This window comes from Silene latifolia, chromosome 2 (genome assembly GCF_048544455.1).
Source record: "Silene latifolia isolate original U9 population chromosome 2, ASM4854445v1, whole genome shotgun sequence".
Lineage (NCBI taxonomy): Eukaryota > Viridiplantae > Streptophyta > Magnoliopsida > Caryophyllales > Caryophyllaceae > Silene > Silene latifolia.
This window is the reverse complement of record NC_133527.1, coordinates 187,517,824-187,545,122: the sequence shown is the minus strand read 5'-3', so window position 1 is coordinate 187,545,122 and position 27,299 is coordinate 187,517,824. Positions and strand designations below refer to the sequence as shown.

Sequence of the window (27,299 nt, the reverse complement as noted above, 5' to 3'; positions counted from 1 at the left end):
AGCCATTGTGACAAGGGTTAACATGTCATTGCAAAAATTGGCTCAAAGAGCTGGTATGATCCTCTACACAATACCACAATCTACAAAGTACTGTATACGATCAAAAAACTTGTGAAACTACAAACCTTCAAAAAGAAACTAGGTTAAATAAATCACAAATCAAACATTGTCTGTTTGTGTCACTGGACTATCATCAACAAGCTCATTAACACAAAACTGATGCAAGTCGTCATACATTTTCTTCCATTTGTGAACCATCTGAGTCGACCTTTTGCATTCCTGCTTAAGTCGCTCGATTTCCATTTCTGCTGCAGTTGCAGAACCTTGTTGCTGAACCACAAAGAGAATGTTAGAATAATAACACCATGATCACTTAACTTTCTGGCCTCACCTCGACCACATATTTAAATACTTCTACAACAGCAAAAACAAATCCTTAACCCAAACTAATTTGGGCCGGCTAACGTGAAACACCATTTCAAACCATCAATATAAAATAAATAAATGAAATTAACAAGTACATAGTATGTAGAAAAATCAAGTACAAAAAAATTGAAGATGTGCAAACAAAAATCTCAACTTCATCATTTTCAGTTTCTTTCCTTGCGCATTCTCCTCTCCATTGTCATATTTTCTTCCACTCGAGAAACTTATTATGTCGGTTTCCATCATTTATATCCATGTATTCTCAGAACTTTCCCTACCCATCAAAATCTTATTTGTTCCCTTATCACTGGGCCAGTTGGTCTACGTCGTAACCACATTTAGATACCCAAAAAAACTACTGAACTGGAATATAAACAAGGTTGGGGTTATAAATCGGTCCTCATCAAGTATACGATGTAGATGAGACCAAAGCACTAACAAGTGTATAATCTTAATTGCAACATTTTGAAGAAATTCCACCTTAAGACAGCGCCATCATTAAACTTGAGTTTTTCTCTCACTCATTATTATTTCCACTCACCCCTTACAACTTGAGTAATAGATTGATGGAAATAGTTTTTAGTGGGGGCTCGATCACTAGACTTATCAATTTGGTGTGTTCCATTTTTTACAAATATCTCTGCAGGACTCATCACTTCATCAGTCATGAGTTCTTGCAAACTACTACATGAAACTTGGGAAGAGAAGTATACAGATGTAAGGTTCTTCAAAGGGAAACTGAACACATACCTGAAATTGCTTGATTTGGTTGTTCATCACATCTTCCATAACGTAAGAGGAAGTTGCGGGGTTAGAGGAAACTCTGCAGTCAAGATGCACTTTTGTTCCCATAATTTCCTCTCCTGAATTTTCATATTTTCCAAGAGGAGGAGGGATTAACAGAGAATTAGTTTTCCCATGAGAATTTTGTGACTTCAGCAAGCTCTCTGGACATCTAACGACCAGCACACTGGTAACCGGACCTGCAGCCAATCACAAAAACATTTACAAGCTTAAATTTTATTTCCATTTCTAATGGAGCCAGCGACTCATTCTTTAGTTCTGCATAATTATGATTTAAAGTAACATGGTTCACTAAACTAGTTAAACTCCTTATTACAGTTAAGTAACAGCCATCCGACATGATTCCTGACGCAATATTCATTTTCGGTCATCTGGAGAGTCAGTTGGATAAAGGTGCGTACATCAGAACCTCATACCCCTCAATATACAGGAGCCTTTGAGGCAAAGAAGTAATGTTGTTGTAGTTATTGTTAGCTTAAATTCTGTAAATTCTACAGAAGACTTGCCAGAATCTGTAACTTTAAGGAGACCAGAAACTTGATGTGTGTGAGCTGCCATTCAAATATGCAGTTAACCTTGCAGACTGGTGGTCTGATAAAGCTTCCAGTGTAAAAGATATGAAAATTTGACGTTTAGAAGTGCAAAAAACTTATAGCTAGGTGTGTCAGATTACCTTTGCCGTGTGTAATCATGCGAACGATTTTCTTGTTTCTAGTATCCCATATGGAAACACGGCCATCTGCTGATCCAGAAACCAATGATATTCCATCACAACCGGATGCTAGAGAAGTAACCTCTCGACTGTTGACAGAAAAGGAGAACAAGAGGGGAATAAAAAACTTAAATGGAGCCCAAAAAACAGAATTGTATGTAAACCAGGTCATACTTTATATGACCTTTTAACCTTAGAATAGATTTTTTTTTTTGGTACAAATGAGCGCACTTATGTCGTAGGTGAAAATCGAACCCCCAACTTCATGGTTGAGGTAAGAGAGCTCGTACCACTTGGGCTAAACCTTGTTCTCACCTTAGAATAGATATTAAATGGGAAACAAATATAACCTGACATCCTTGCTTGGGTATCAAACTTCAAACAAGAATTGTCTATAAACTATTACAAATAAGCATCAAGATACAAACTAAATTAGCCTTCAGCTCACAAAAGTAAACTCGATCAGCTTGGCTACATTTTTCAAGAAGGATCGATACACATCTCATAACTTAAAGAGGTTTCCTCTCACAGATGATTACTGGGACAGAGCGTGACACAGAGAAGGGGGCTTGTAACAAGAATGCTTTCAGCAAAACATATTAAAGGGAGTATGGAACAATAATTAACAGACCTTGTATCAGCCAACAAGCCGACAATATGCATCCCATAATCGCTAGTAGTTTTGGAAACAGCACTGAGAGCTGCTATGTATATCTTGCCATCGCTTCCTCCGGCATAAAAAACATATTCACCAGCATCAAGTGCAATAGCATTAATTGCAGACGGAAATATTATATTTCGTAACAATCTTCCAGTTGCGAGGCTCCAAATCTAGAAAATTAATTTCAAAAAGACAACAAAGAAAAAACATTAACGTTAGAATGGCAAGCAAGTAACACATGATGCAACAAATTAAGCTCTTAATTTCTTAGTCAACTAGTAAACACGGTTAATCAAAGGAGCAAATAAAGATGAAACGAGAAGGTATTCCAAGCAGCAAGGCAACAAGTCCTCAATACACAATCAAACTAGAGGGTCCATTTTCAGCATTTGTTAAAATCCTTTCCTCACGGCTTGACAGTGATTTTAACTGGTGCATATAAGAAAAGCAAGCAATTTATTTATTTATTTATTTTGCTTTCAAGAGATATCTAAGCCCAAAGAAGTGGCATCAGCGTGAAGTTTTACTCTCCATCACCCAGCTCAAAAGGTTGACTTCAACACCGTGAACATATTTACCAGCAAAGGAGCATCGAGTGTTCTTAAAACTATAAGATCTATTTAAAGAAATGGCAAATCACTTATAAGTAATAAAGTGCATCGAAAAACATCCCTAACGATCGTGAATGCATGCATTTTACATACACAAATTATTCTGGATGCTAAATCTAAGTGCAAATTATTTCAAAAAACTCCAGACTGTCTATCCATAAAGGCATAAAGTCTGATAACAGCCACCAAATTTTTATATAATCCACTAGGATAATAGAGCTCAAGAAAACTAGAAAATGGAGGAGAATGGTGGTGGTGGTGGTGGTGGAAGGTGGAAACGATGATGAGAGGCCCGAGGGTATTAGGTAACCAAAAAAAGTGGAAATAATTAGCCACCTCCCCCTAGGTTCATGCATCACCCCTATATAGGTTTAATAGTTCCTCATCGCTGCCTCTTTCCACCCTCCACTACCATCAATCTCCTCCACGTTCCCCTTGGTTGTGAGCATTAATACCCAAGTAATAGTAACTCCTATCTCAAGCAAGTCCTAAACCTTAATATGTGCATTTTTTTATTCATATAATTTACAAGATTAGCATTCTGCAGAACCTCCTTAGCCATTACAGCAGATCATAATTCATTTTAACTTCCAATTGCGGAGGAAAATCCAATCAGAATAAGCAAATCTGCAATAGTGATATGATAGTAAGCCTCGATTGATCACAGTCAAGACAGTACATCTTCTAGCAAAGAGTTGAGCCCAACCAAGATAAACTATACTCAAATAGGAAAACATGAAAAACCCTCGTCATCCTCTCCATACTCAAATAGTCATAAGTCACTGCTTTGGCAAGTTATTAACACATCAAAGTCAAAAGTAGTGCAACACAAAAATAGCAATAAATAGTAATTGGCGAGTTCTAACATATTCTCACATAGTGACATCTGTCTGGAACCCTCTTTATACTGAATTAATATAGGGTTAAAGCTTTGTACTTCCGACCACTTCCCCTACCATAGGTAGGGAATTTTAGGCAGTAGGGGACTATCTTGGTAATGTTAGTCCAGCAATAAATTGAAAATTCAGTCATATAGTCATAAAACCAAAGGCATATCTAACCTTACAAGTCCTGTCCTCAGAAGCAGAAACAATGACTGCATTAGACCCGCCATGACCCGACTTGACATCAGTCACAGGTGAAGTATGTTGCATGAAACTATGTACATAAGAATGTCTGGACTGCTCTCTCCTGATATCATCAAACATCCTGAAAGAAAACCATCAAAAGAACGTGTTCACACCGAATTAAAAATTGCTAGTACTGGAAGCATCAATATGAAATCCTACATAAGTTCAAAACAAACATATAACAAGGCATTAGAGAGGCAATCCACACATGAAAAGAGACCAAACTCGAACACATCCATCCTCTGCCCCGGAAATCACCAACGATTCATCATCCGACAGCACTAAACACGAAACACCTCTAAGATGAGCATGCCACTTTTTAAGTAATTTGCCACTGAGTACCTGAAAATTGCCCAAATTGTAAATATCCTTCAAACCCTAACCACAATTCCACAAATACAACACATCCCCAGCAAAAACCGTACCTCCCAAACATAAATATTCCCAGACGCGCCACCACCAATAAGGTAAGTTCCCTCTCGATTCGACACCAATGGATTAATCGGCTCTGCTGGAAAACTCTTCACTTCAGGTTGAGGCTGCAAATCAATTGACTTACATAAATATCAAACTACAACAATTAACAGAAAACCTTGCATAAGACGGTTTTACATCACCATTAACTTTATTGTAAAACTGTCCCGTGTTTTACATAAATACTCTTTATAAGAGTAGTTAACAAGTTTTTTTGTGTACCTATTTTGGTAAATAAACGAATGGTCTTATGATAACTTTTCGAACAATTACATGATCGATTCATCAACTGACCTATCCAACTATCAACTACGACGACAACGATGAGGATTAGAATTGGCGCAGAAACTTGTGGAACGCCGTTTTACATTATGTTTTTTGTAAAACCGTCACCTCATAAATACCCCAGTAAGTGGATTATACATTCGATGTACTACCACCGATTTTTTAGTTTTTTAGTTTCTGAGCATTATAATAAAGTTTTTGAATTTTATTTTTAAAAGTATGAGTTTTACTATAAAGTTTTTGAGTTCAATACCCTTATAAAAGCAATTCACCATTTTTTTCCCTATATTGGTGAATAAAAGGAAGTTCTCAATTAAGTTAATCACAAAATCTCATTGAAGACTTAAGACGGCGATATCCGTCACAAGCTTCTTGTGACGGATACCGTTTCCTCTCACAAAAATACCCATAAGAGGTGAGTGTCCCACCTTGTCCCCTCTCCCTTTTTGTGAGAGGTCTTAAGCTTGTGACGGGATTAGCCCGTCACAAGCAAGACACTTTGTAAGTTAATACCTTCGTCTCAAAACAGTGGCGGAGCTAGGATTTGAGTTTGGGGGCGAAAAAAATTGGGGGATGAGTAATAATATAAGGTACACTTGAAAAAAAATCGAAAAATTTAACTAAAAACTTCGAAAATCTCAATCGTCACCGCCCCCTAGCTCCACCACTGGTCTCAATCATTTGTTTACGTTTGATTAAAACGGTCCTACAATACCTTTTGCTCGTGTTAATGATCCATTTTGCAATTGACCTAACCAAATATGATCTACAACGACGCCGATAACAACAACAGCAATGTGTAATCAATAACATTACGAGAAATTAATCAAACAGCAGCAAGAAGAAAAGAAGAAAAGGAAGGAAAAAGTTAGGGGGACCTTGTGCCAAGACCAATAGAGAAGGGAACCGGAAGAAGCGGAGGAGTGACGAAGCTGGGAGGCGGCGAAGAAGCGACCGCCGACGGAAACGACGCCGTGTGGAGGAGACGAGCATGTCTTATAGCGGAGCTGTTCTTTTCCGTTTTGAAGGTCCCAGCATCCTATTCCGCCGTCAATGGCGGACGCCGCCATTACTACCTCCATTTTTGGAGCTTACTTTGGGGGTTTTCCTGGGGTTTTCGAAAAGAGAAGTAGGGCGTTATTCTTCTGGGCTCGTTTGGTGAGTTGTATCAACTCCTCATGGGCTAGTCTCTTCATGGTGGGCATGTTTATATTTACCCATTAAACATCGTCCACAAATTACTTTCGTAGTTTACTTTTTCTTTCGCGGTTTTAGCCCATGTTCTTTTGGATTTAAAGTCACTTAATTTAAGTTTATTTTAGATCCTATAAGTTCAGTTTAGTTCAATTCAGATCCTATAAATTCAATTTAGATCCTATAAGTACAGTTCACTTCAAATCCTATAATTTCAGTATAGTTCAGATCTTATAAGTTCAGTTCAGATCATATAAGTTCAGTTCAGATCCTATATGTCACTTAATTTAAGTTCACTTCAGATCCTATAAGTTCAGTTCAGAACCTATAAGTTCAATTCAGATCCTATAAGTTCAGTTCAGTTCATATCCTATAAGTTTAGTTCAGATTAGATCAGTTTCAATCCAAAATAACAAAACCATTTAACCAGTTTTGTTTCTGATTTAGTGATCCCTCAATAACTTAATGAGAGATCATTTTTCTCAAGTTTTCGTGATATTTAAAATACATGTTAATTAAATTTGTTAAATGTATATTGTTGTTTGTAGGTTGGCCTCATTGTCTGTTACTCCCTCCGTTTCAGTGAATTGTTATCTATTGCTTTTTACACAAAACCAATGCATGTGAAACAAACTAATAAAATAAAAGAATTATTGTCCACTTGCTTACACTAGCTACTTGCTCATTATTTACCCAAAAAGAAAATAGATAACAAATGAATGATACACCTAAAAATGGAAATAGATAACAATTTACCGGGACGGAGAGAGTAATTGATATCTTTTTTTATTCATTCGTTATTTGTGATTTGTGCTTTCTTTGTTATTAATTTGTTATCAATTTGTCATCGTTTGTTATTCATAATCTTTCTAGATGTAGAGGAAAGCGAGGGTAAAAGGGGATATATGGAAAGTTTATGTCAAAATGTCCACTAGGAAATTTTATGTATTAACACTCTTTTAGTAAAATTCTTGTTTTTTTGGACTTAATTTCAGCTTATTTTAGTTCAATTTAGCGCTTTATTCATCTATTCAGTTCAGTTATTCTCTTCACAAATTTAACTCTTTATTTCAGTTCAACTTCATTAAGTTTAGTTTAGTTTAAAAAATTTCAGTCCAAAAAAACAAGACTAAAAGAGCTTAAATTAAACTGAACTTAGCTGAATAAAGTTGAACAGTACTTATAGAGCTGAAAGTAAGGCCTAAAAAATATGGCCTAACAGGCTAACACTCATTTCACTCTGATCAATAAATTGACTAATGGGTTTGGCACCAAAACCAAATGAAGTAAAGAGTAAATTTTAAACCGCATAAAATACAATTGGTCTTGCTTTAAACGAGTCATTTCAGTCTGAAGCAATAAGACGCAATTTTATAACCATTTTATAACACTCATTTCACTCTGATCAATAAATTGACTAATGGGTTTGGCACCTGTTGTCTCAGTTTTGGATGACAAGATTGAAGGCGGTGAGGACGACGTCGTATACTCGTATGACAGTCCGAGTGGTTGTGCGGAAAATTATGAGGAGAAAGAAGAGAAGATGTGGTCATCCATGGCATTGGAAAGATAATCAATGCAGTTATTGTGGGTTGGAGAAGACGGAGCTTCAATGGTGATTTATTCACATATTATAAGATTTTAACAGAGACATGAAAGAAAAAGAGGGTTAGAAGTTTATTAACCTGCTTAACAGGTAGCCAGTCATATATTATAATAAGAGCGGAAGGGGGTATTAGTTGATTTTATTGCTAGTTAAAATAAATTTTGGAGTATTTTGAGCGGTATAGACATAGTTCGGAGTATTCTTATCAATTAATCCAAAACAAATTAGCATAAGCGTAACACTAACCGTAACATTATGGTTACATTTAACCATAAACTAGTCACATATACGAATATGCTCGTCTCAAACTTCAGACAAAAAATAACCGTCTGAAACAAGAATTTACAAAATATACACCAAAGCGAAAATAAATAATTTTTCACTCAGGTAAATTGCAGTCCTGAACTCTTGCTGTATTCCAATTCCCGGAGGCAGACTAATGCAGGTAAGACTTTAAAATTCATAAAAATCGCCACCGCCACCGCCACCGCAGCAGCCGCCACTTCCAATATCTCTTCCCACATGTTCACCCTCACCCACCGCAAACACCCCTTAACCACCATCACCCACCACCTCAACCACCGCCACCACCGCACATTCATCGCCGCCAAAATCAAATGGGTGCGGGACCCATACCTAGACACCCTCGTTTCCCGCGAAAAAAACCTCGTACAATGTCTCACCTTAAAAAACATCCTCCTCTCTTACCCACCGTCTTCCCCACCTTCTCTCTCATCCATTTCCCTCTCTAAACCCACCTTAAACCTCCCTTCTTCCACTACTACTCTTTCCTTTTTCCTAAAATACCCCTCCCTTTTTACCCTTCCTCCCCAAATTACCCCTCCCTTCCTCACCCTCCACCATGAGGAACTCTCCCTTCACTCCACCCCCTCGCTTCGCAGCGAAGCGGCCCAAAGATTATCGAAATTTCTTATGATTACTCGTGTTTTTAAACTCCCTATTTCCTTAATTAATGATTTTAGGTTTGATTTAGGGTTGCCCTTTAATTATTTAATTGAATTAGTCCCATTTTATCCTGAATTATTTAGGGTTTGTAGTTTAGAGTATAATGGTAGGATGGAAATTGGGTTGGAGTTGGTTAAATGGAGGACCGAGTTTGCGAAACCCGCGATTCTGAGGGATTGTGATGATGGTTGGGGTAGGAGGGGGAGATTTCCAATGTCGTTTCCTCCGGGGTTTGATTTGGAAAAGAGGGTATTGGATTATGTTGAGAAATGGCAGAGTTTGCCATATGTTTCGCCATATGAGAATGCGTTTCATTTGGAAGCGAGGGGTGATCAGGCTGAGAAATGGATTGTTAGTGTGTTACATGAGATTATGAGTGTGTTGATTTCGAAGAAGACGGAGATGAGGAATGTGTTGAGGTTAGGTGAGTATTTAGGGTTTGGGATGAGGTTTAAGAAGGTGATGATGCAGTATCCTGGGATATTTTATGTTTCAAATAAGATTAGGACGCAGACTGTGGTTCTTAGGGAGGGGTTTAGGAAGGATGTTTTGTTGGAGAGGAATCCGTTGATGGGGATGCGATTTAGGTATATTTATCTTATGAGTAAGTCTAGGAAAGGTAGGAGATCTGTGAGGGGATTGAATGCTAGGAACTCGTTGGTTGTTAATCGGTCTGGTAAAGGCGTTGGGAGAGTTGTGGAAGACGATGAAGGAGAAACGAGCACTGACAGTGATGATGAGTTGTAATCTGTAATCATGATCATATGATGATTTACTAGGAGATCCCTGATCCTGCCTAGTGGTTCTATTACTGCTCAACATTCTTGCTGAAATACGGTTTTTAGAAATCAGGTTACTGTGGTAGTATGGTGCAGTTGTTTACCATTTTTGCTGAAAGAAGACTAGGAAGTTGTTCACGAGATATCGATCAAATGTGGTTCTAGTTGGTGGAGTTTGATCGATTCAGTCATTTTTGTTGCAAGCCATTGCCTCTTATCCTATGCACTTGTCGAAGAGGTGAGTTTCTTATTTGTTACCGTTTTTCTCGTTGTATGTTGGATGCCCTACTCTTTGTTCTTATAGCTACATTTTAGGTGATTGCTTGATTAGTTTGTGATTGCAGTATGATATGTTAATGAAATAAGATACCATTGTACTTTCATATCAATGTATGTATATTCTTGCATCACTTGCTTATGTATTGTGTCGTGTTCTTAGCTTTTGTAAGTGGTGAAGTTGGCTAATAATGAACCAGTGATAATTTATAGCTATTGTTGATTCTTAATTGACATCAAATTTCGTGGCCTACCCCGGAGTATGATTCTCTTGATTTGCCACCAACTATTTAGGATGGTCAACTTCTTAAATCTTAACCACAAAAATAAAAGAAATAAAGAAAAGACTAATGAAATGTCGTGGTTGTGTTGATTGACGTAGTTGGTTTTAATGTATTCTGATCACAATCTCACATATTAACGGGACTTGCATCATTGCTAGGGTTATTGCCTTTTTTTTTTCATTCTTGCTCAATTTCATAAGAGTGAAGAGCCAGAAAATGTATAAGGAGCCATTTACAAATTCAAGATGTTCTGCAAGAGGGTTTTCGAAAATTGTTCTTTTCCTCTTTCAAGGTGATAGACCTACTTGTTTCGTTTGTAGATCAACTCATTTAGTAGTGTGTTACATTTATGTAGCTATGGCCTATGGATGAGGCCAAGTAGGCTGTTCTTAGTAGTTTGGCCATAAACAGGAATTATAAAAAAATGTATTAGAGATTTTTGGTCAAAGACGGAGCTGCATCACCGTTTCAAGAAATTTTATATAGGCACCCTTGTATGAAATCAAGAAGAGCTGATAGAGGGTTTGTCTGATTGCATCAGAAGATTGGTTTTCAATGAAATTCAAAATAATATAGAATATAGATACGTCATTAAGGGTGTGTTTGGATTGAGGTATTTGGAAGGAAAAGAAAGGGAGGGAGAGTAGGGGATTTAAAATCCCTTATTTGGATAGCAAATGAGGGTGGAGGGAAATGGAGGGGGAGAGATTTGGAGGGATCCAATTTCCCTCCTCCAAGCCTAATGAAAATCTCTCCACAATAGAAAAGATTTGGAGGGAAATTGTATCCAAACAACTACACTCCATTTCCCCTCCCCTTCCCTCCTCCCACTTTCCCTTCCCTCCTTCTCCCTCCCCTCCCTTTCTCTCCACTTTTGCTATCCAAACACACCCTAAGGGTGTGTTTGGATACTAAAATAGGAGGGAAAGGAAGGGAGGGGGAAGGAGGGGAGGGAAAGGAAAGGAAGGGGAGGGGGAATGGGATGTGGGTGTTTGGATACAATTTCCCTCCAAATCTTGCCTATTTTGGAGAGATTTTGATTACGCTTGGAGGAGGGGAAATGGATCCCTCAAATCCCTCCCCCTCCATTTCCCTCCACCCTTATTTGCTATCCAAACAAGGGAATTTAAATCCCCTACTCTCCCTCCCTTTCCTTTCCCTCCAAATCCCTCAATCCAAACGCACCCTTAGGGTTTACTAAATGAAATAGTATCCATTCTTCAATTATGTTTTTTGTAACTTCAAAAAAATAGTTGTCCTTTTGAAACAGTTTTCAATTGAGTGGTAGCTTCTAGCTTGAACATGAATACCTAATTTCGTACTTGAAGAAATTTGCCACACCAGTTATTAGCGATATTTTTTTTTTTTTTTCTTTTTAAGATTGGCAAGATTGAGGTTACATAACAATAGCTCTTTATGCTAGTTTACGAGCCATACTATTAGCGATAATAATGTTTTAAAATGGGAACACAAAAGTAAAGGAAGTGATGGGGATGCTTTTATGAAGTATGCCGTGCTTTTTTTTTTAATAATTTGAAGCCTTATGATTTTTTTTCTTTTCACAATAAAAGAACTTTACAAAATCTTCCAAGCTTGCAAATTTTATGTTTTGAATTATGTATTCTCGTACCTGTATCCTCATGTATCGACAAGGTCTCCATGTCTGAAAAATTGAGTTATAACTTGTCCAACACTTGGATGTACTTATATTCGACATTTGTAACCCGAGTCCAATTAACATAAGCCTCACTTTAGTGCCTTACCTGTGTCCTACTATTGAATCCCAGTTCTGCTCTGTCCGATAGAAGGCTTCTCTTGCTGTCACCGGTTCTTTTACAGAAACAGAGAAATGCTCTTAATTGTCAACCCATCTTTTGACGTGAATACGGAGAACATGGCATTGTTCTCAATGATAAGCTGGGAAATGATTGTTCAGGTTGAGGGTTTGGTAGCACATGTTTTCTTAAACCTGAATGTAGTGCATAATTGCCTTCATAAGTTATTAACAACTGTTTATTAAGTAATTTAAATAAATTTTCCGCTCTCATTTTGCTGGAAGACTACGTTTGTAAGATAGATTTGCGGCCAACAACTTTATAATTTAGTATATACCATACTAATATTCTCTTAATTCAAACTTGCTGTCCTCTTTTAATTGAAGCAACCTGTATCATAGATGGAGCCATGATTTATGATTGACAGATATGAATATTCAGGGGACTCGCTACGACGCGTATCTATTTTTGCACCTTATTAATTTTTTAGTCACAGCATTATTGTTATCCTGCTGTTTGAATGTGTAGATACTTTATTATATTGTTATAATATATTCCTTGCGTCCGATTCATACAATCACAATCGATTCTGATCATACACTCTCTTGCTACCAATTGGTTGATAATTATTTTAACTTCTTAATTCTGATCATCCCGGTTTTGAAACAATTCTGCAGGCGACATTGGACCATATAACATCACATCACGTAGCCAGGATAGACCATATCTTTCAAAGGGTCTGCAATGTTCAGAGATGATATATTATAATTGATTTGGATTCCAATACGAGGTTTGTTTAGCCTTCTGTAATTTGTGCCATCTATGTTTCACAAATTCTCATTATAGACGGACACTATCCGTCTATACGTATAGACGGATACCATTTTCTCTCACAAAATACTCATTTGCTATAAAGTGGGAAGCACATGGGTGTACCCCACCTTGTCCCCCTACCCATTTTATTAGAGGTCTTTACCCGTCTGTTCGACCCACCCGTCTATACCAAGACCTATTGTCTATGTTTATTCACAAATTCTCTTTTGTGACTTATCTTGAGCTTGTGACGTCTCACAACCGGTTTAAATGATTGGTAAAATGGAATGGTGGTTGTGAAATGTTACAAGCACGTTTTCATCACAAGCAAGAATAACTAATGTTTATTAGAGGCCATTGTTTCTGTACATATGAAAACTTCAGACTGGTTCCTTTATTACGTTACAGTTGATGTAATACACTAATACACTAGTCGATCTCATGATGAACTTGCCATGATATTTCTCAACTCGGACCTATCCGAAGCAATACTTTCATTTCTGAGAAGATGATCTCTTGAGACTCACTTGCTTACGAGACTACAGATTTAACGTGCATAACTTGTACCCGGAAGTTATAATAGTCCATCACAGCCTATTGGGTAAAAAGGATTTTGATTGACCATTTCTTTTGACCTGAGAATGCAACATTTAGTTTCTTCGGTCTCGTAAAGACGATCAACTTGTAAAAAATCACTGTTTTCTGAAAACCGTAACCAAAAGTTATGATCAGTCAAATTTATACGCACAAAAAGTAGGGCAACCCTTAAAAACTCAATTAGTTAAGGGATACAACTATTCAAGCGAGAAAATCACAATATTAAAGTGGATCTCCGTAATAGAAAAACAATAAGTCACCCTTGAGACGGCACCATCTGTCTTAAGCTAAAGATGGATCAGGTATTTTTATATACACAAGTGGTTTATACCTGACCCATTCAAGCTTAAGACAGATAATGCCGTCTTAAATTAGAATTGTGCATAGAGAAAACAATAGAAAAAACCCTAAAGTTGTTCAACATTCTCGTTTTACACCCAAGACCAAAACCATAGTTGACCAATATATTTAGATATTTTCGGACAGTTAGACCAAAGAAAAAAATAATGTTTGAAAATGTGAGTCATGTGACATTATTGGTCGGAGAAGAAGACAAAAAACTGGGATGATTCATGATTGTGCATTTGTGCAAGGTAACATTTAGATAAGCCGCGTAGAGCGGACCCCACTATCCTACACATTAACTAGTCATTGCCTTGTCACCCATTTATTCAACTTTCCTTCCTCTATATAAGCTCAACAAGTTTGAAGTTATGATCCAACATAAGTATAACAATAACTTGCAAGTTTTGTTTTAGACAATTCTTTCATTCTTTTCGATATACATTATTCTTAAGATATCGAGTATTCGAGTATTTGCGTGTTTATAGTCTCTTTGGCTAATCTGTGAGCTATCTTATTACGCTTGTCTTAAGCAAATCGAGTGAAGGGAAAAAATAGTAATGGGGAGTTTAGGATATGGAGAAATTGAAGAGGAGACAATGTGGGTTAGTAGTGTTGTCGATGATTGTGTTTCAGTGAATTCAGGAGCATTGCCTCTTCTTTCATTGAATCATGTATCGTATGTGTGTAAATCTTTGGCTGATTCCGTTAGATTCTATGTCGATGTTTTGGGCTTTGGTCTTATTAAACGTCCCTCGTCCTTCCAATTTGAAGGAGCCTGGTACGTTTTTCATATCTTTAAGACTTTAACTTTAACTAGGTTGAAAACCCATGTATTACACCAGTAATATAACTCAATTATCTAAAAAATGAATATAAATATACATTATTGAAAATATGTCGATGTTCATGTTTTAAATTGAATTATTCTAATGGTAACTACCAAATTATGTCTAAATGTATCATCTAATAGTAGAGCATGACATTTCAGGTTATTCAACTATGGAATCGGAATTCATCTATTAGAGTCTAATAACCATCAAAGGAGGACAAGCAAAATCAATCCAAAGGAGAACCACATTTCTTTCCAATGCTCGGACATGAATCTCGTGATCAAGAAGTTGGAGGTAATGGGAATCGAATATGTGACCGCGCAAGTAGAAGAAGGCGGTATCAAGGTTGATCAATTGTTTTTCCATGACCCAGATGGTTACATGGTTGAAATATGTAACTGTGATAATATACCTATTCTTCCCCTGTCTTCTTGTCCTCTTAAGATTCCGAAAGCTACGACACCAACACCGAAGACGATGTATGCTAATGCTAACCATGGTTCTTCAGAGGTTCATTGTTCAAGTGAAGTATTAGAATCACAAATGATGGAAAGCTTGATGATGGGTATCATCAACATTGGGTTTTAGTGTGTGAAATAAGATGAATGTATCATGAGTATGAATTTTATTTTTTATTTTTCGGGGGAAATTGGATTATTATTTTGCATTTATTCATGAAGATATATTTTTAGGCCTTGTAAGAATTTTATTATTCATATATATACGAGTAACTAAATTTTGGAAATGCTAGTAATTAAATGACGAATCACGTGTATGTTATTTGTAAGCTTGTTGCATAAAGTTGCATCATATCAGATTTTACAATTTTTGATAAATGAAGTTGGTCATTTTATAATTATTTTTGTGAGAATTTTAATGAAATGGACTTGCTCCGTTCCTATGGCAAAAATCGAACTCATGGTATCGTTGAAGGGATAATGCAAGCGATTACTATGACATCACGATGCTTAATTTAATCATTTGTCTTTCATTTTGATTTTTGATTTTTGATTTAGTTAATGCACCAATCACAAGATATGAAATTTAAGTGATTGATTGATTAATATACGGAATGCAAATTCACATGAAGTAGCAATTCATAAGGATAAACATTCGTTCATATAGTCCTTGATTGGAAGCTTCCGAATTTTGTTTTCTTGATGATATATAAGAATTAGATCTGTTAAACGGGTCGGGCGGGTCGAGTCATACGGGTCTGGTCATAATACGGGTTGGGTCAGATACGGGTCGGGTTATACGGGTCACAGGTCGAGTTAGGGTCAAAATACAGGTCAAGAAATAATTTCTAACGTCTTTTTTAAACGATTTTTTTAATTAAAAAAATATTTTTTAAAAATGTAAAACATATTTAAAATTAATATTTTAATCATATTCAACATTTATATTAATTATATTGACATAATTATTAAAATAAAGTTTTTTTAATAATTATTTTATTATTAAATATTATAAGTTATATAAAATTAACTTTTTAGTTGTTTTTGTAATTTTAAGTAATAAAAAAAATATTTTTTTCACTATTTTTCAAATATAATATATAAATATTAATATTTTAATTAAATTCTTGATTTACCTTTGACACAACGGGTCGACCCGTTCGGGTCGGGTCTCGACCCTAAAATAACGGGTCATTTCGGGTTCGGGTCAAACGGGTCACAGGTCAAAAAAACGGGTCTATAACCTTAAAAACGGGTCGGTTTCGGGTCGGGTCGAGTTTGTTGGTGATTTAAGAGTAATTACCGGTTCATTTGGCGTAATTAAGATTGGTTCATAGATGGGTAATTTCTAAATAATGTAATGCGAGTTCGGGAAGTACGGAGTGTACACTCGCTTAATTATTTACAGGATTACGGTATAGTTTTCGGTTCGAATAACTATGAAGGGGGTCTCACTACTCGGATTTTTAATTAATTGTATCCGAATTTACAAGAGTTGAACTCTTCGTAAATACATCTCCCTATACCCTGTTTTGTCATTATAAATAGACAAAGGGATGAGAAGAAAAAGTTACTGAAAAAATAATTATCTTCTTCCTCGCATCATGTAATCGACATAACATTCTACAACAAAATACTTCTATATTATGTCTCTTTTTTTTGTGCCAAAAATCGAGAAGCACCGCCTTATCTCGAGTAAAGTTCGATTATACCTGCAAAAGATTTGTTAAGGTCGAATTATTCTATTAGGAAAGCAAGAGTCGATTCGGTGCGGTTTTATTGTCAATCCTTGTTCGTGCATACACAAATATCTAACAATCTAATAGAATAATTACGAAATCTTTGAAGATGATGAATGCTAAGGAAATGACAATGAATATTCACGGTTTGACGATGGAATCACGTGGTATGCAAAGCTTCTGAATTTGGTTTTTTGAAAGCAATTTGTGTTTAATTATAAGAATAGGCGTGCAGTTGTGGTTTATGAGATCGATTATAGATCAAAGCGGTTGATACCGGATTAGTAAGGCAATAGGATTGAAATATAGAATTATATGACCGATGCGGGTCAAAGAATTGGGCTCTGTCATCAATTGTTGGAAAAGGACATTGTGCATGAAAACGGATAATGAGATAAGTGCTTCTCACTTTTAAATGTGCATTATTTTATATATTGATTTGTGTACATGAGTAGTTGAGTACTTATATGTTGTCCATGTTTTTTTTTTATGGTATTTGATTACATTGGCTTTTGTTGATAACATGGATAAGTATTCATTAAATATTTCCTTAATCCATAACTTAGTATGATGATCTAATTGATTTGATTATTTTGTTTCCAAATGATTTATTTGCTTACACAAAATTTTCTTTAAGACAAGGTATCCGTCTTAAATCTTAAGACGGGCAATTGGGCAAATGTCGACAAGCAATAATTGATGTCGGAAGCAACCGATTTGTGATGTCGAATGTGTAAGTGATAAGTATGCGAGGTTACTAAATTGTTTGATGCCTCTTTTGTGGGACGTACATTATGGATGATGATGTTTTATAATGGGTTTGCTCTGCTGCCATGGAAATGGTGAAACAATGCATTGAAATACCACAAATATGATAAGTTCACTATTTTTCATTGTTTGTTTATTATGTTTGATGCTATTGTATGATGTGTGATGTTCTGGATACCTAATTCTTTTGCGAGAAAAGCAAATGTTACTTTGTACTTTTTGTTTTACTTAAAACGGTTTGTGAAGTACTAATATCACCATTTTTTCGTTATTTCATACATCATGCATGGTGATTAACAGTGGAATTTAATGCCTGAACATTTGTTTTCTTTATATAAATGTTTTCTATGTGGGTTCATTTCTATGGACTTTGATGCACTATTACAACATCTCTATTATGATCGATAATGACGCATTTATATTGAGATGGTAGTGATGAATTGACCGTCATTCTAGTATAATTTTTGCACTAGTTTTATTAAGATATAGTGGTCAGACTCCTCTGAATCACAAATATAATCTGCATATGAATATGTGATTGCCACAAATACAGGAATATTATTTGGGTGATATGTGTACTTTTGTTTCACATCACTGGTTGCTATTTGTATTTTGTGTTTTATACCTTCATCTAGTGGGCTTTGTTGAATGGAGTATGATAAAATCCGTTTTAATGCATATAAATCATACTACTACTTAGTTTCAGTTAATTTTTGGATGTCGCCACTTGATTTTGTGCATTGAAAACTGCTTGTTAATTTTTGTATCGACACTAGTGTCATGACTGATTAAATTTATATTTTAAGTGGTTGTTTATTTGTGTCTATTGATAATATGACATAATTAAGAGGTAATTCTCTTGTTTGATTTGCATTTCATATTATGTTACAATAGTATTATTACTATTGATAGTGTGAAATGTGTGTACTATAATATATAATAGTGGGTTTACTATTAGAATGTACAAGATGGGTGTGAATATCTCTAATAAATTATCCTTGATAAGATACACGGTAATGCGAAATAGAACGGTATAATACAGTGCTTGTATGGCTCGTTAGCAAGTGTATGTATTGGTTTTGGATGGTGCCAAGTTCCGGTTCATGGTGACTTGAGACACCCTAAGTTGATCAAAGGAGAATGAAGTTGGAGAATCAACCATGCAAAGAGACATATTTTATGTCGTTTTCATCTCATTGTTGTTAGTCCTTGTAACTTATTTAGGGAATGTTCAATAAGATGGGTTTTATTAGTTTCAAACTTTGATAAAGTTGATTATTGAACATGAATGGTGTATGTCATGTTGAATATGTTTTTAACATATATATTCGTTAGATCAATTGGTTTAAAATTGATCATGGTTCTAGTTGTGATATTAATATGTAATAACTTTATGCTCACATGAATATTAGAGTGATTAATAGTTTATTAAAGATGTTTGATCATCATATGTTTTAATAATCATGTTAGAATTGATTATGAGTTATCATGTGTGTTGACTATGGTTTAGTTGAGTAACTTTTGTATGTGATGATTGATAATTTATTCATATGGTTTTTTGTAGTGTTTTCACTATGCTTGTTTTCTAATAATTATGCTGGTATTGTTTTCATAAGTTTTTATTTTATGGTGTTATATAATGTGTGAAAATGAGCTATTGAGTGAGAATGACTATATATTGTCTCTTGAATGTAATACATGAAAATGTGGATATTAAGCGATAGCATATGGATATACATATGTGGCTTGATAGCATGGTGTATTGATATAGGGCGGTATTAAGGGTCCGTAAATGGTACCTTAGGTAGCCTAATTTTCAAGGAGGAGATGAAACTCACCCATATAGGACATAAATATTGAAGTTGTGTTAAAATCTCACATTGATTGTTTATATATGCGAATTTAATATGTAAAGTAATATTTATGAGATATGATGTTTTGATCAATGGATCGGTTATTTAAATAATGTTAGTTTGTTAACTGTCTTGTAATGATTGCTTAACATTGTAATGTCTTGTGTAAAGTATTTTAAAGCTTGCTGATATAATTGATTTTCTAATATAATCTCGAGAATGATGGTTTGTGATAACCATGGTGAGATTATGTAGTCATGGTGGCAGCATTGAAAGTACATCTTTTGACAATCCGATTTTGGATTTGTCATTTGTTTTAGGATTAATGACAAGTCGATCTTTGACGTAGACCAAAGATGATTTACCTTGTAAAAAGTGATTCTGTCATCGAGTTCTTCTATGACGGACATGGGGGAGGTAATATGATCCTTGGTATTAGGATCAAGTGTGAGAATATGATTATTAATCTACGGTTAATACTCCCAAGGGTTGAGTATGTTTCTTTTATAGTGGAGTCATTACTCGGGTTTTCACAATGGCTTAATTATTGCGGTTTGACAAGTCGAGTAAGTATACTAGTATAGCTAGTACTCATCTTTGGCAAGTTATTAGGCAAGTGTGAAAATGTATAAAGTAAACCAGAATTATGGTTTGTCCTATGTCGGTTTTCCTTCGGTTTTAGAGGGATAATGTTATGCAAATTGAATTACTAATGTAGATGGTCATTTCTACAAGTGGTAGAGTGTTCTTGCTTATGGGAGGCACCATTAGCTTATGGTTTCCAAGAAGCGGATTTGCATTATGAGTTTGACATTGGAGTTGGTATGCGTAGTGTTAGCATATAGCCGGTTAAAAGGCTAAGTAGCTGAAGAAAATAATATACGATGTTCCTTAAAGTATTTAACCAATTTCATTAATATAATTTTTGGTAGTGAATAACGGTGCGCACCGGAGTGTTTGTTATAACACAGTTTGTGGACTATCATAAATGGGAATTGATATTGGTTGTTTTGTGAGATCTCAGTTTTAGTTGATCACTTTGCATAAAGGATCAGTTAGGGACTTGGTTATAAAGTCGGTTGACGGGATGGATCTAAAACTCGTATAAGATCCTTGGCGATATGATACCCAATTCCCCTCTAATACAACGTTAGAGGCTGAATTCAATGTGGAAGGCCTATTGTTAAGAGATTGAAGCACACAATAATTTATATCCCGAGGTGTGTGCTTAGACTTGCATGTTGTAAGGTTGATCTTTTGAAAAAGTGTGTTTGCAAGGACACGATAAAAAGAATCAACCTATATGAACATGAAGTACAGCCGCTTCAAGGGAGTATGGGTTTGACTCCTGATATGTTCATGAATAGATATGGGACACTAGGCTTGAAATTAAGTGTCGGTTTATGTAATTTTTAGAAGTAAATTAGTTTATGTGTGAGTTATCTTCATGTATTCAAAATGGGTAGAAAGGGTTCAATGCTTAGTCACACCCCGATACTCGAATATTTGGAATGTGTAAATTCACTAAGTGGAAATTCAATCTTCGTGACATTTCCATTTATGCATAAATTGGTATGTTTGTTAGCTGTTTAATCTTGTATTACGCTTAAATGGGGGAGGAATGTTGGTGATTTAAGAGTAATTACCGGTTCATTTGGCGTAATTAAGATTGGTTCATAGATGGGTAATTTCTAAATAATGTAATGCGAGTTCGGGAAGTACGGAGTGTACACTCGCTTAATTATTTACAGGATTACGGTATAGTTTTCGGTTCGAATAACTATGAAGGGGGTCTCACTACTCGGATTTTTAATTAATTGTATCAGAATTTCAAGAAGAGTTGTAACTCTTCATAAATACATCTCCCTATACCCTGTTTTGTCATTATAAATAGACAAAGGGATGAGAAGAAAAATTCTGAAAAATAATTATCTTCTTCTGCATCATAGAACGACATAACATTCTACAACAAAATACTTCTATATTATGTCTCTGTTTTTTGTGCCAAAAATCAGAGGGCACCGTCTTATCTCAGTAGAAAGTTCGATTATACCCAGGCACTGTTAAGGGTCGAATTATTCTATTAGGAAAGTAAGAGTCGATTCGGTGCAGTTTTATTGTCAATCCTTGTTCGTGCATACACAAATATCTAACAGAGTTTTGACAGGTCTAATAAGAATTCAATTTTGTCAATTTTAGATATGCTAGTAAAACAGAGTAACCGCTACATTATGTTGATTGCTAAAGAGGGAAAGCCCTTTCCTAAGAAGAAAAAAGAATTGAATTGTGGGAAAAGTCATCTAATACTCCCTCCGTACCATACAAATGGTAACGTGGTAAAAAATGGGATTTTTAAGAAAAGAGGGTAAAAGAAGGGATAAGGAGGGAAGAAAATAGGTGGGGTATGTAATTGTGGGTTTAATTGTGAGTTGGTAGGTGGGGTATGTAGTGGCATTTTATCTAAATATCAAATGGGTATAAGGATAATTTGGTAATGTTGCGGAGCAAATAAAGAATGTTACCATTGGTTTGGTACGGCCGTATTAGGTAAGTGTTACTATTAGTCTGGTACGAAGGGAGTAATAATGTACCATTGTTGACTTCAAATGCACGACCCTTGTTTTAGCATTAATTTTGGAGTGATATAATTAGTTTTGAAAATGTCGAGTACTATCTATTAAGAGACGGTCTTTCCTAAAATGTTGTGTAAATGATTTACATTCGTCATAATATGGTGAATTATCGATTAACCATCTGATACGGAGTATACTTCATAAAACAAGTCAAACATATTACGAATGCACTCCACAGTAATATTTTATTGCAATTTGCAATTGCACAACTTTCTTTTATTGTGAAATTAAAGCCAAAATGACAAGCCATTGGCTACACGAGTCGTCCCAAGCACAATAGGCCTCAACCCGCAACGCAGTTGTATGACGACCTTATACTTTCAACATACCGAATACGTCTTAGGCTAGTAATTGAGGTAAGGGTATTGTAAACAATAGGTCCATATAACCATGTTCGTATCCCTTCCCCTTAAATTATAATGCCCTTATATTTGACACACACAAAACATAAAAAACAAAAAAAAACCTTTTAAAATGACACAATAATAAGCAGAGACGATAGTTATAATTATTTTACGAGTTTCTTAAAGTAGCTACTTGTTCGCGGATTGAAACCTTTTCTACAGAAAAGGAAGAACAACAAAACTAATTCTATGTTCTTTTTTATCAACGTGTGGAGTGGTGGCGCCATATTTCTCAACGAAGACAAAGAAGTAATGTCAAAAGCGAAATTTGAAAAAAAAAATTAAAATTTTTACTATAAAGTTTGCGGAACGACTGCTCCTGCTAGCTCTCTGGGCTCTGAGCCTCTGACTCCACCATTGTGTTACACATGCACCTACTACATTTGACCAAAAAAATATCTTCAGAGAATTCAGTCAATAAAACATACTTCCTCCATTCAACTCCACTCTACCACTTTGCTTTTTCACGTTCGTCAACGCGTGTTTTACGCGGTAAATATCGTTAGCTACGTATTTGCAAAAATTATAAAAGTTAGATATTTTTAATATACTCGTAAAGACGAATCAAACAAGATCTCACATGAATATATTATCACTTATGTATTGAGAGAAAATCGAGATTGAATATGCATTTGTGAATAGTGTAAAAAATAGAAATAGGTAGAGTGGAGTTGAATGGAGGAAGTACTCCACAGTCCACACTACTTGCTTAGTAGAGTAATACTCCGTATTTAAGTATGCGACAAATATATACTCCCTCCAATTCACTGTTTTCTTCCCTATTTTCTTAAACGGATTATTCAGGTTTTCTTCCCCTTTCTTATTTTGGAAACTTTTTACTCTTATTTTATTCATTCATTTCTCCATTATCAAACCCCACCTAACTTTTACTCTTATTTTATTCATCCCTCTCTCCTCTCACCATACCCCACATAACTCACAATTCCTTATTTAATTCCCAATTATTCATTCCTCTCTCCAATCTACAAACCCCACCATCTTTCTTTATTCATTTTTTAACTCTCTCCTTAATTCTTGTGCCCCAAAACAAAGGGAAGAAAACACTGAATTGGAGGGAGTATATAACATCATGGAATAACAACATTACAAAATGTTTAACATGCGACAATATATATAATATCATGGAATAACAACATTACAAAATGTTACTGTCAAAAAAAAAAAAAAACATTACAAAATGTTTAACATGCATGGACCCTATGTGTTGAAACACATGCACGCAGAACGAAGTAGATATTATACCGCGTCGGTAACACCCCATCGATCTTCCTACCCGCGGAATATCATTTTCTTAATCCTTGTCACCTACTAACCAACTTATCTATATAAGAACGACATGAACAATTTAATTCTAAGCTCACAATCGACTTAAAAGTTTATACAAAGAATAAAACGGTAGACAAAAACTGAGACGGAGAGAGTATTACTTGTCAATATTATTATCAAGAAAAAAAAAAGAGGAGTTAAGAAGAAGAGGAATGGGAAGTTTAGGATATGGAGAAATAGAGGAGGAGACAATGTGGGCTAGTAGTGTTTCAGTGAATTCAGGAGCATTGCCTCTTCTTTCTTTGAATCATGTTTCTTATGTTTGTAAATCTTTGGCTGATTCAGTTACATTCTATGTCGATGTTTTGGGATTTGGTCTTATTAAACGTCCATCGTCCTTCCAATTTGAAGGAGCCTGGTACGTTACTCATCTCTTTTAGCTTGTCGCTTTTAGTATGTGGTTAATTAATTATAATAAGGGTTCAACAAAATTAAGTCTGAAAGAATGAACAGGTCTTGGTTATTTTATGTTGTGTGTGTGTAACACTACCACATTATATATGTCTAAATGTATCATCTAATCGTAGAGCATGACATTTCAGGTTATTCAACTATGGAATCGGAATTCATTTGTTAGAATCTAACAACCATCAAAGGAGGACAACCAAGATTAATCCTAAGGAGAACCACATCTCGTTCCAATGCTCGGACATGAACCTCGTGATTAAGAAGTTGGAGGTGATGGGAATCGAATATGTGACCGCGCAAGTAGAAGAAGGCGGTATCAAGGTTGATCAGTTGTTTTTCCATGACCCAGATGGTTACATGGTTGAAATATGCAATTGTGACAATATACCTATTTTACCCCTTTCTTCATGCCCTCTCAAGATTCCGAAAGCTACAACACCAACACCAAAGGTGTATGCTAACCATGGTTCTTCAGAGTTTCATTGCTCAAGTGAAAAATTAGAATCACAAATGATGGAAAGTTTGATGATGGGTATGATGAATATTGGGTTTTAGAGTGCAATTTATGTGAAAGTAGCACAAAGCTTTTTTGAATTATCCAAGTGTGTAGAGAATAACAAATCATAGTAGTGATGAGTAGAGAGTATTGCCGTCATTTCTTACCATCAACAAAATTTATAAACCCAATTTAAGTAGTATAAATCAGGGTTAATACTCAATTTAATACGAGTCTAGTTTAGTCGGAAATTGAGAGAGGTTGATTCAAAACTAACAACTAAAATTAAACTAAGACGAGTAATTGGCTAGATATGTAAACGATTGATTTAAAGACTAGAATTTTCGGGTTCATCTAAATGGGTAAAGGTAAACATGGGTGAAAAATCGGTTAAGGGTAAAGACTAGTCAAGGACAAGGCTCAACATCTTGGCCTCCTTAAAAATGACACATAACTTCCATTAAGCATCCAATCTTCTCTTAAACATACTATCAAAAGCCTCTACAAACTTTCATGTATAGAGGATTTAAGCAAACAATGAAGAAAGGTAAGAGCTTTCACTCACACAATTCATCAAACACTTTATATGCATGCAAAAGAGGACTAAGCAACTCACCCAAAACCCAAATATTAATCACCCAATCATACCCTTAATTCCCACTTAGAATCCCCCTAAACCCTGGGGGTCACTACTCACACATATTCAAAAGAAAAGTGCAAACAATTGGAGAAAGACAAATAAACATAATAGAAAGCATAGTGCAAATTATAACAATGGTAAAATGAGGAATTGAAATGTAAACTATTGATTAAACAAAGTAAATAAGAAGATAATTATACCAACAATAAGGAAAGATTGATACTTTGATTGAATTAAGGAAGAATTTCTTCAATATCTCCAAAATACAACCCAATAACCAAATGTAAACAATTGAAATTAAGTAGATCTATATTAATTAAGTAAATGATTAAGGTTTAATTAGGAAAAGATTAATACTTGCTTAATAATTATGCTTAAACTTAGAGGAATTCTCAAATCTAGGGTTGTGTCTACAAATGATTAAGGGAGGGGTATTTATAGGTTGCATAGAAAATAGGGTGGAAATTACAAAGTAGGGGTATAATGCGGAAAAGGGGCTTCCAGCCGGCTGCTGGTCCCTAGACCGGCTGGGAGTTCCCTGTAAGAATTAAGTTGGAAATAATCATCAAGGGCCTCTGGCCGGTGGACCGGCTGCCGGTGGTCCACCGGCTGGGAGCTCATTTGACTTTTCCTCCTTCTCTTGTTGACTTTGTGCTTCAACCAGTACTCCCAACCGGCTGACCGGCTGCCGGTGGCCTGCCCGGCTTGGAGTTCTCTGGAACTTCTTCCTTTACCTCCTTCTTGATATAGATGTGCTCCCAGCCGGCTGACCGGTTACCGTGGCCTGCCCGGCTAGGAATTCTCTGTAACTTCCATCCAGAAAATTGACAATGCTAAGTATATGGGTAGTCCCAGCCGGCTGACCGGCTGCCGGCCCACCGGCTGGGAGTTCTTCTCAGCATTTCTTCCTCTTCTCTTCATGCTATGTCTGCCCAATCGCCTTACTTGCTCCAATTCCTCCATTTTCGCTCCAAAACCTGCAAGCCGGACATAATACCATAGACTAGGGAATTGGGCAACAAAATGCAATGTAAGACGCATAAAACCGACTCAAATTGAGTCGGAAAGCATGAAAATAGAGAGGAAAATTATTAGAGTGGTGTTAATGTTATTTTTCAGAATACTAGTTTCTATTTTCAGAATCTGCTCCACAATATTTGTTGCAATTATTGGAGTGGTGTTAATGTTATTTTTATCCTAAACACTACAAAGAAAAGCTTCCATAGCGACGGAAAAATCCGTCGCAAATATGCCAATCCCGTCGCAAATACAGAACTTGTGACGGAATTGCGACGAATTTATTCCGTCGCTTTATTTCGTCGCAAAATTTAGTTTTGCGACGGGAATTCCGTTGCAAAGTAAAATCTGCGACGGATCAAAGCGTCGCAGTTACCCGTCGCAAAAGATGGACTTGCGACGGAATTTCCGTCGCAGTTCACTGTTCATGGGAGGCCACGTAGGCACGATGGTCAACCAGAAAGTCAAAATATGCGACGGAAAATCCGTCGCAGTTCACTGTTCATACAGGCCACGTAGGCACATTAGTCAACCAGAAAGTCAACATTTGCGACGGGAATTCCGTCGCAGAACACTGTTCATAAAGGCCACGTGTCCCCTAAGTCAACCCATTAGTCAAACTTTGCGACGGAAAATCCGTCGCAAAGTCCGTCGCAGGGCAAAATGAACCATGGGGTTTACAGCGTTTTTCCAGCTCCCCAATTGCTTAGAAAGCAATTACATATATTCCCGGTTTCCTGCAAACATACAGAAAATCCAGCAATTGACAAATTCACAACTCGTTCAAGACGAGATTTCCAAACAACGTTTTCGCATTAACTTAAAATAAAAGGTTTACATAAGTTTAGTACAATAATTGTTCAACAAAGAAAGCTAAATAAGTCCATAAACCGGGAGTAGGAGTGATAACTACTAATCAACTAACAACTACTAATCAATACACGGGAGTAGGAGTAGGCCTAGCATTG

At 35.9% G+C, this 27,299-nt stretch overlaps 3 protein-coding genes across 4 annotated transcripts; 2 read left to right on the top strand and 1 right to left on the bottom strand.

Moving 5' to 3' along the window:
• Window position 1: 1 nt before the first annotated feature.
• On the bottom strand, window positions 2-6,283 carry LOC141643848 (protein ROOT INITIATION DEFECTIVE 3-like). Its single transcript, XM_074453171.1, has 8 exons — window positions 5,982-6,283; window positions 4,770-4,883; window positions 4,553-4,686; window positions 4,276-4,423; window positions 2,574-2,773; window positions 1,904-2,031; window positions 1,177-1,409; window positions 2-330 (listed from the first exon to the last, which is right to left on the bottom strand). Exons 1-8 carry the CDS (start codon window positions 6,183-6,185, stop codon window positions 160-162), a joined length of 1,332 nt encoding a protein of 443 aa, XP_074309272.1. The 5' UTR covers window positions 6,186-6,283; the 3' UTR covers window positions 2-159.
• Window positions 6,284-8,274: 1,991 nt separating this feature from the next.
• Window positions 8,275-24,817, top strand: LOC141643846 (glyoxylase I 4-like). Of its 2 annotated transcripts, XR_012543784.1 has the most exons (3): window positions 8,275-9,886; window positions 12,661-12,773; window positions 24,313-24,371. XR_012543784.1 is itself a non-coding variant. In XM_074453169.1 (2 exons), exons 1-2 carry the CDS (start codon window positions 23,923-23,925, stop codon window positions 24,731-24,733), a joined length of 627 nt encoding a protein of 208 aa, XP_074309270.1. In that variant the 5' UTR covers window positions 23,814-23,922; the 3' UTR covers window positions 24,734-24,817. The 2 variants fall into 2 exon arrangements, 1 of the variants encoding a protein (XP_074309270.1); XM_074453169.1 differs by lacking the exons at window positions 8,275-9,886; window positions 12,661-12,773 and adding an exon at window positions 23,814-24,128 and having other exon boundaries at window positions 24,313-24,817.
• LOC141643847 (glyoxylase I 4-like) lies at window positions 13,768-15,398 on the top strand. The gene is made up of 2 exons (XM_074453170.1): window positions 13,768-14,516; window positions 14,727-15,398. The coding sequence occupies exons 1-2, from the start codon at window positions 14,296-14,298 to the stop codon at window positions 15,154-15,156; spliced, it is 651 nt and encodes a 216-aa protein (XP_074309271.1). The 5' UTR covers window positions 13,768-14,295; the 3' UTR covers window positions 15,157-15,398.
• Window positions 24,818-27,299: the final 2,482 nt, after the last annotated feature.

What these genes read in the sequence shown, in the direction of transcription:
- LOC141643848 (XM_074453171.1), bottom strand. Translation starts at nt 6,185, where the DNA reads ATGGAGGTAGTAATGGCGGCGTCCGCCATTGACGGCGGAATAGGATGC. An exon ending in TCTATTGGTCTTGGCACAAG is followed by an intron (nt 4,884 to 5,981) that starts GTCCCCCTAACT and finishes ATTGATTTGCAG; the next exon opens with CCTCAACCTGAAGTGAAGAG. An exon ending in ACCAAATCAAGCAATTTCAG is followed by an intron (nt 331 to 1,176) that starts GTATGTGTTCAG and finishes TTTGTGGTTCAG; the next exon opens with CAACAAGGTTCTGCAACTGC.
- LOC141643847 (XM_074453170.1), top strand. Translation starts at nt 14,296, where the DNA reads ATGGGGAGTTTAGGATATGGAGAAATTGAAGAGGAGACAATGTGGGTT. An exon ending in TTCCAATTTGAAGGAGCCTG is followed by an intron (nt 14,517 to 14,726) that starts GTACGTTTTTCA and finishes ATGACATTTCAG; the next exon opens with GTTATTCAACTATGGAATCG.
- LOC141643846 (XM_074453169.1), top strand. Translation starts at nt 23,923, where the DNA reads ATGGGAAGTTTAGGATATGGAGAAATAGAGGAGGAGACAATGTGGGCT. An exon ending in TTCCAATTTGAAGGAGCCTG is followed by an intron (nt 24,129 to 24,312) that starts GTACGTTACTCA and finishes ATGACATTTCAG; the next exon opens with GTTATTCAACTATGGAATCG.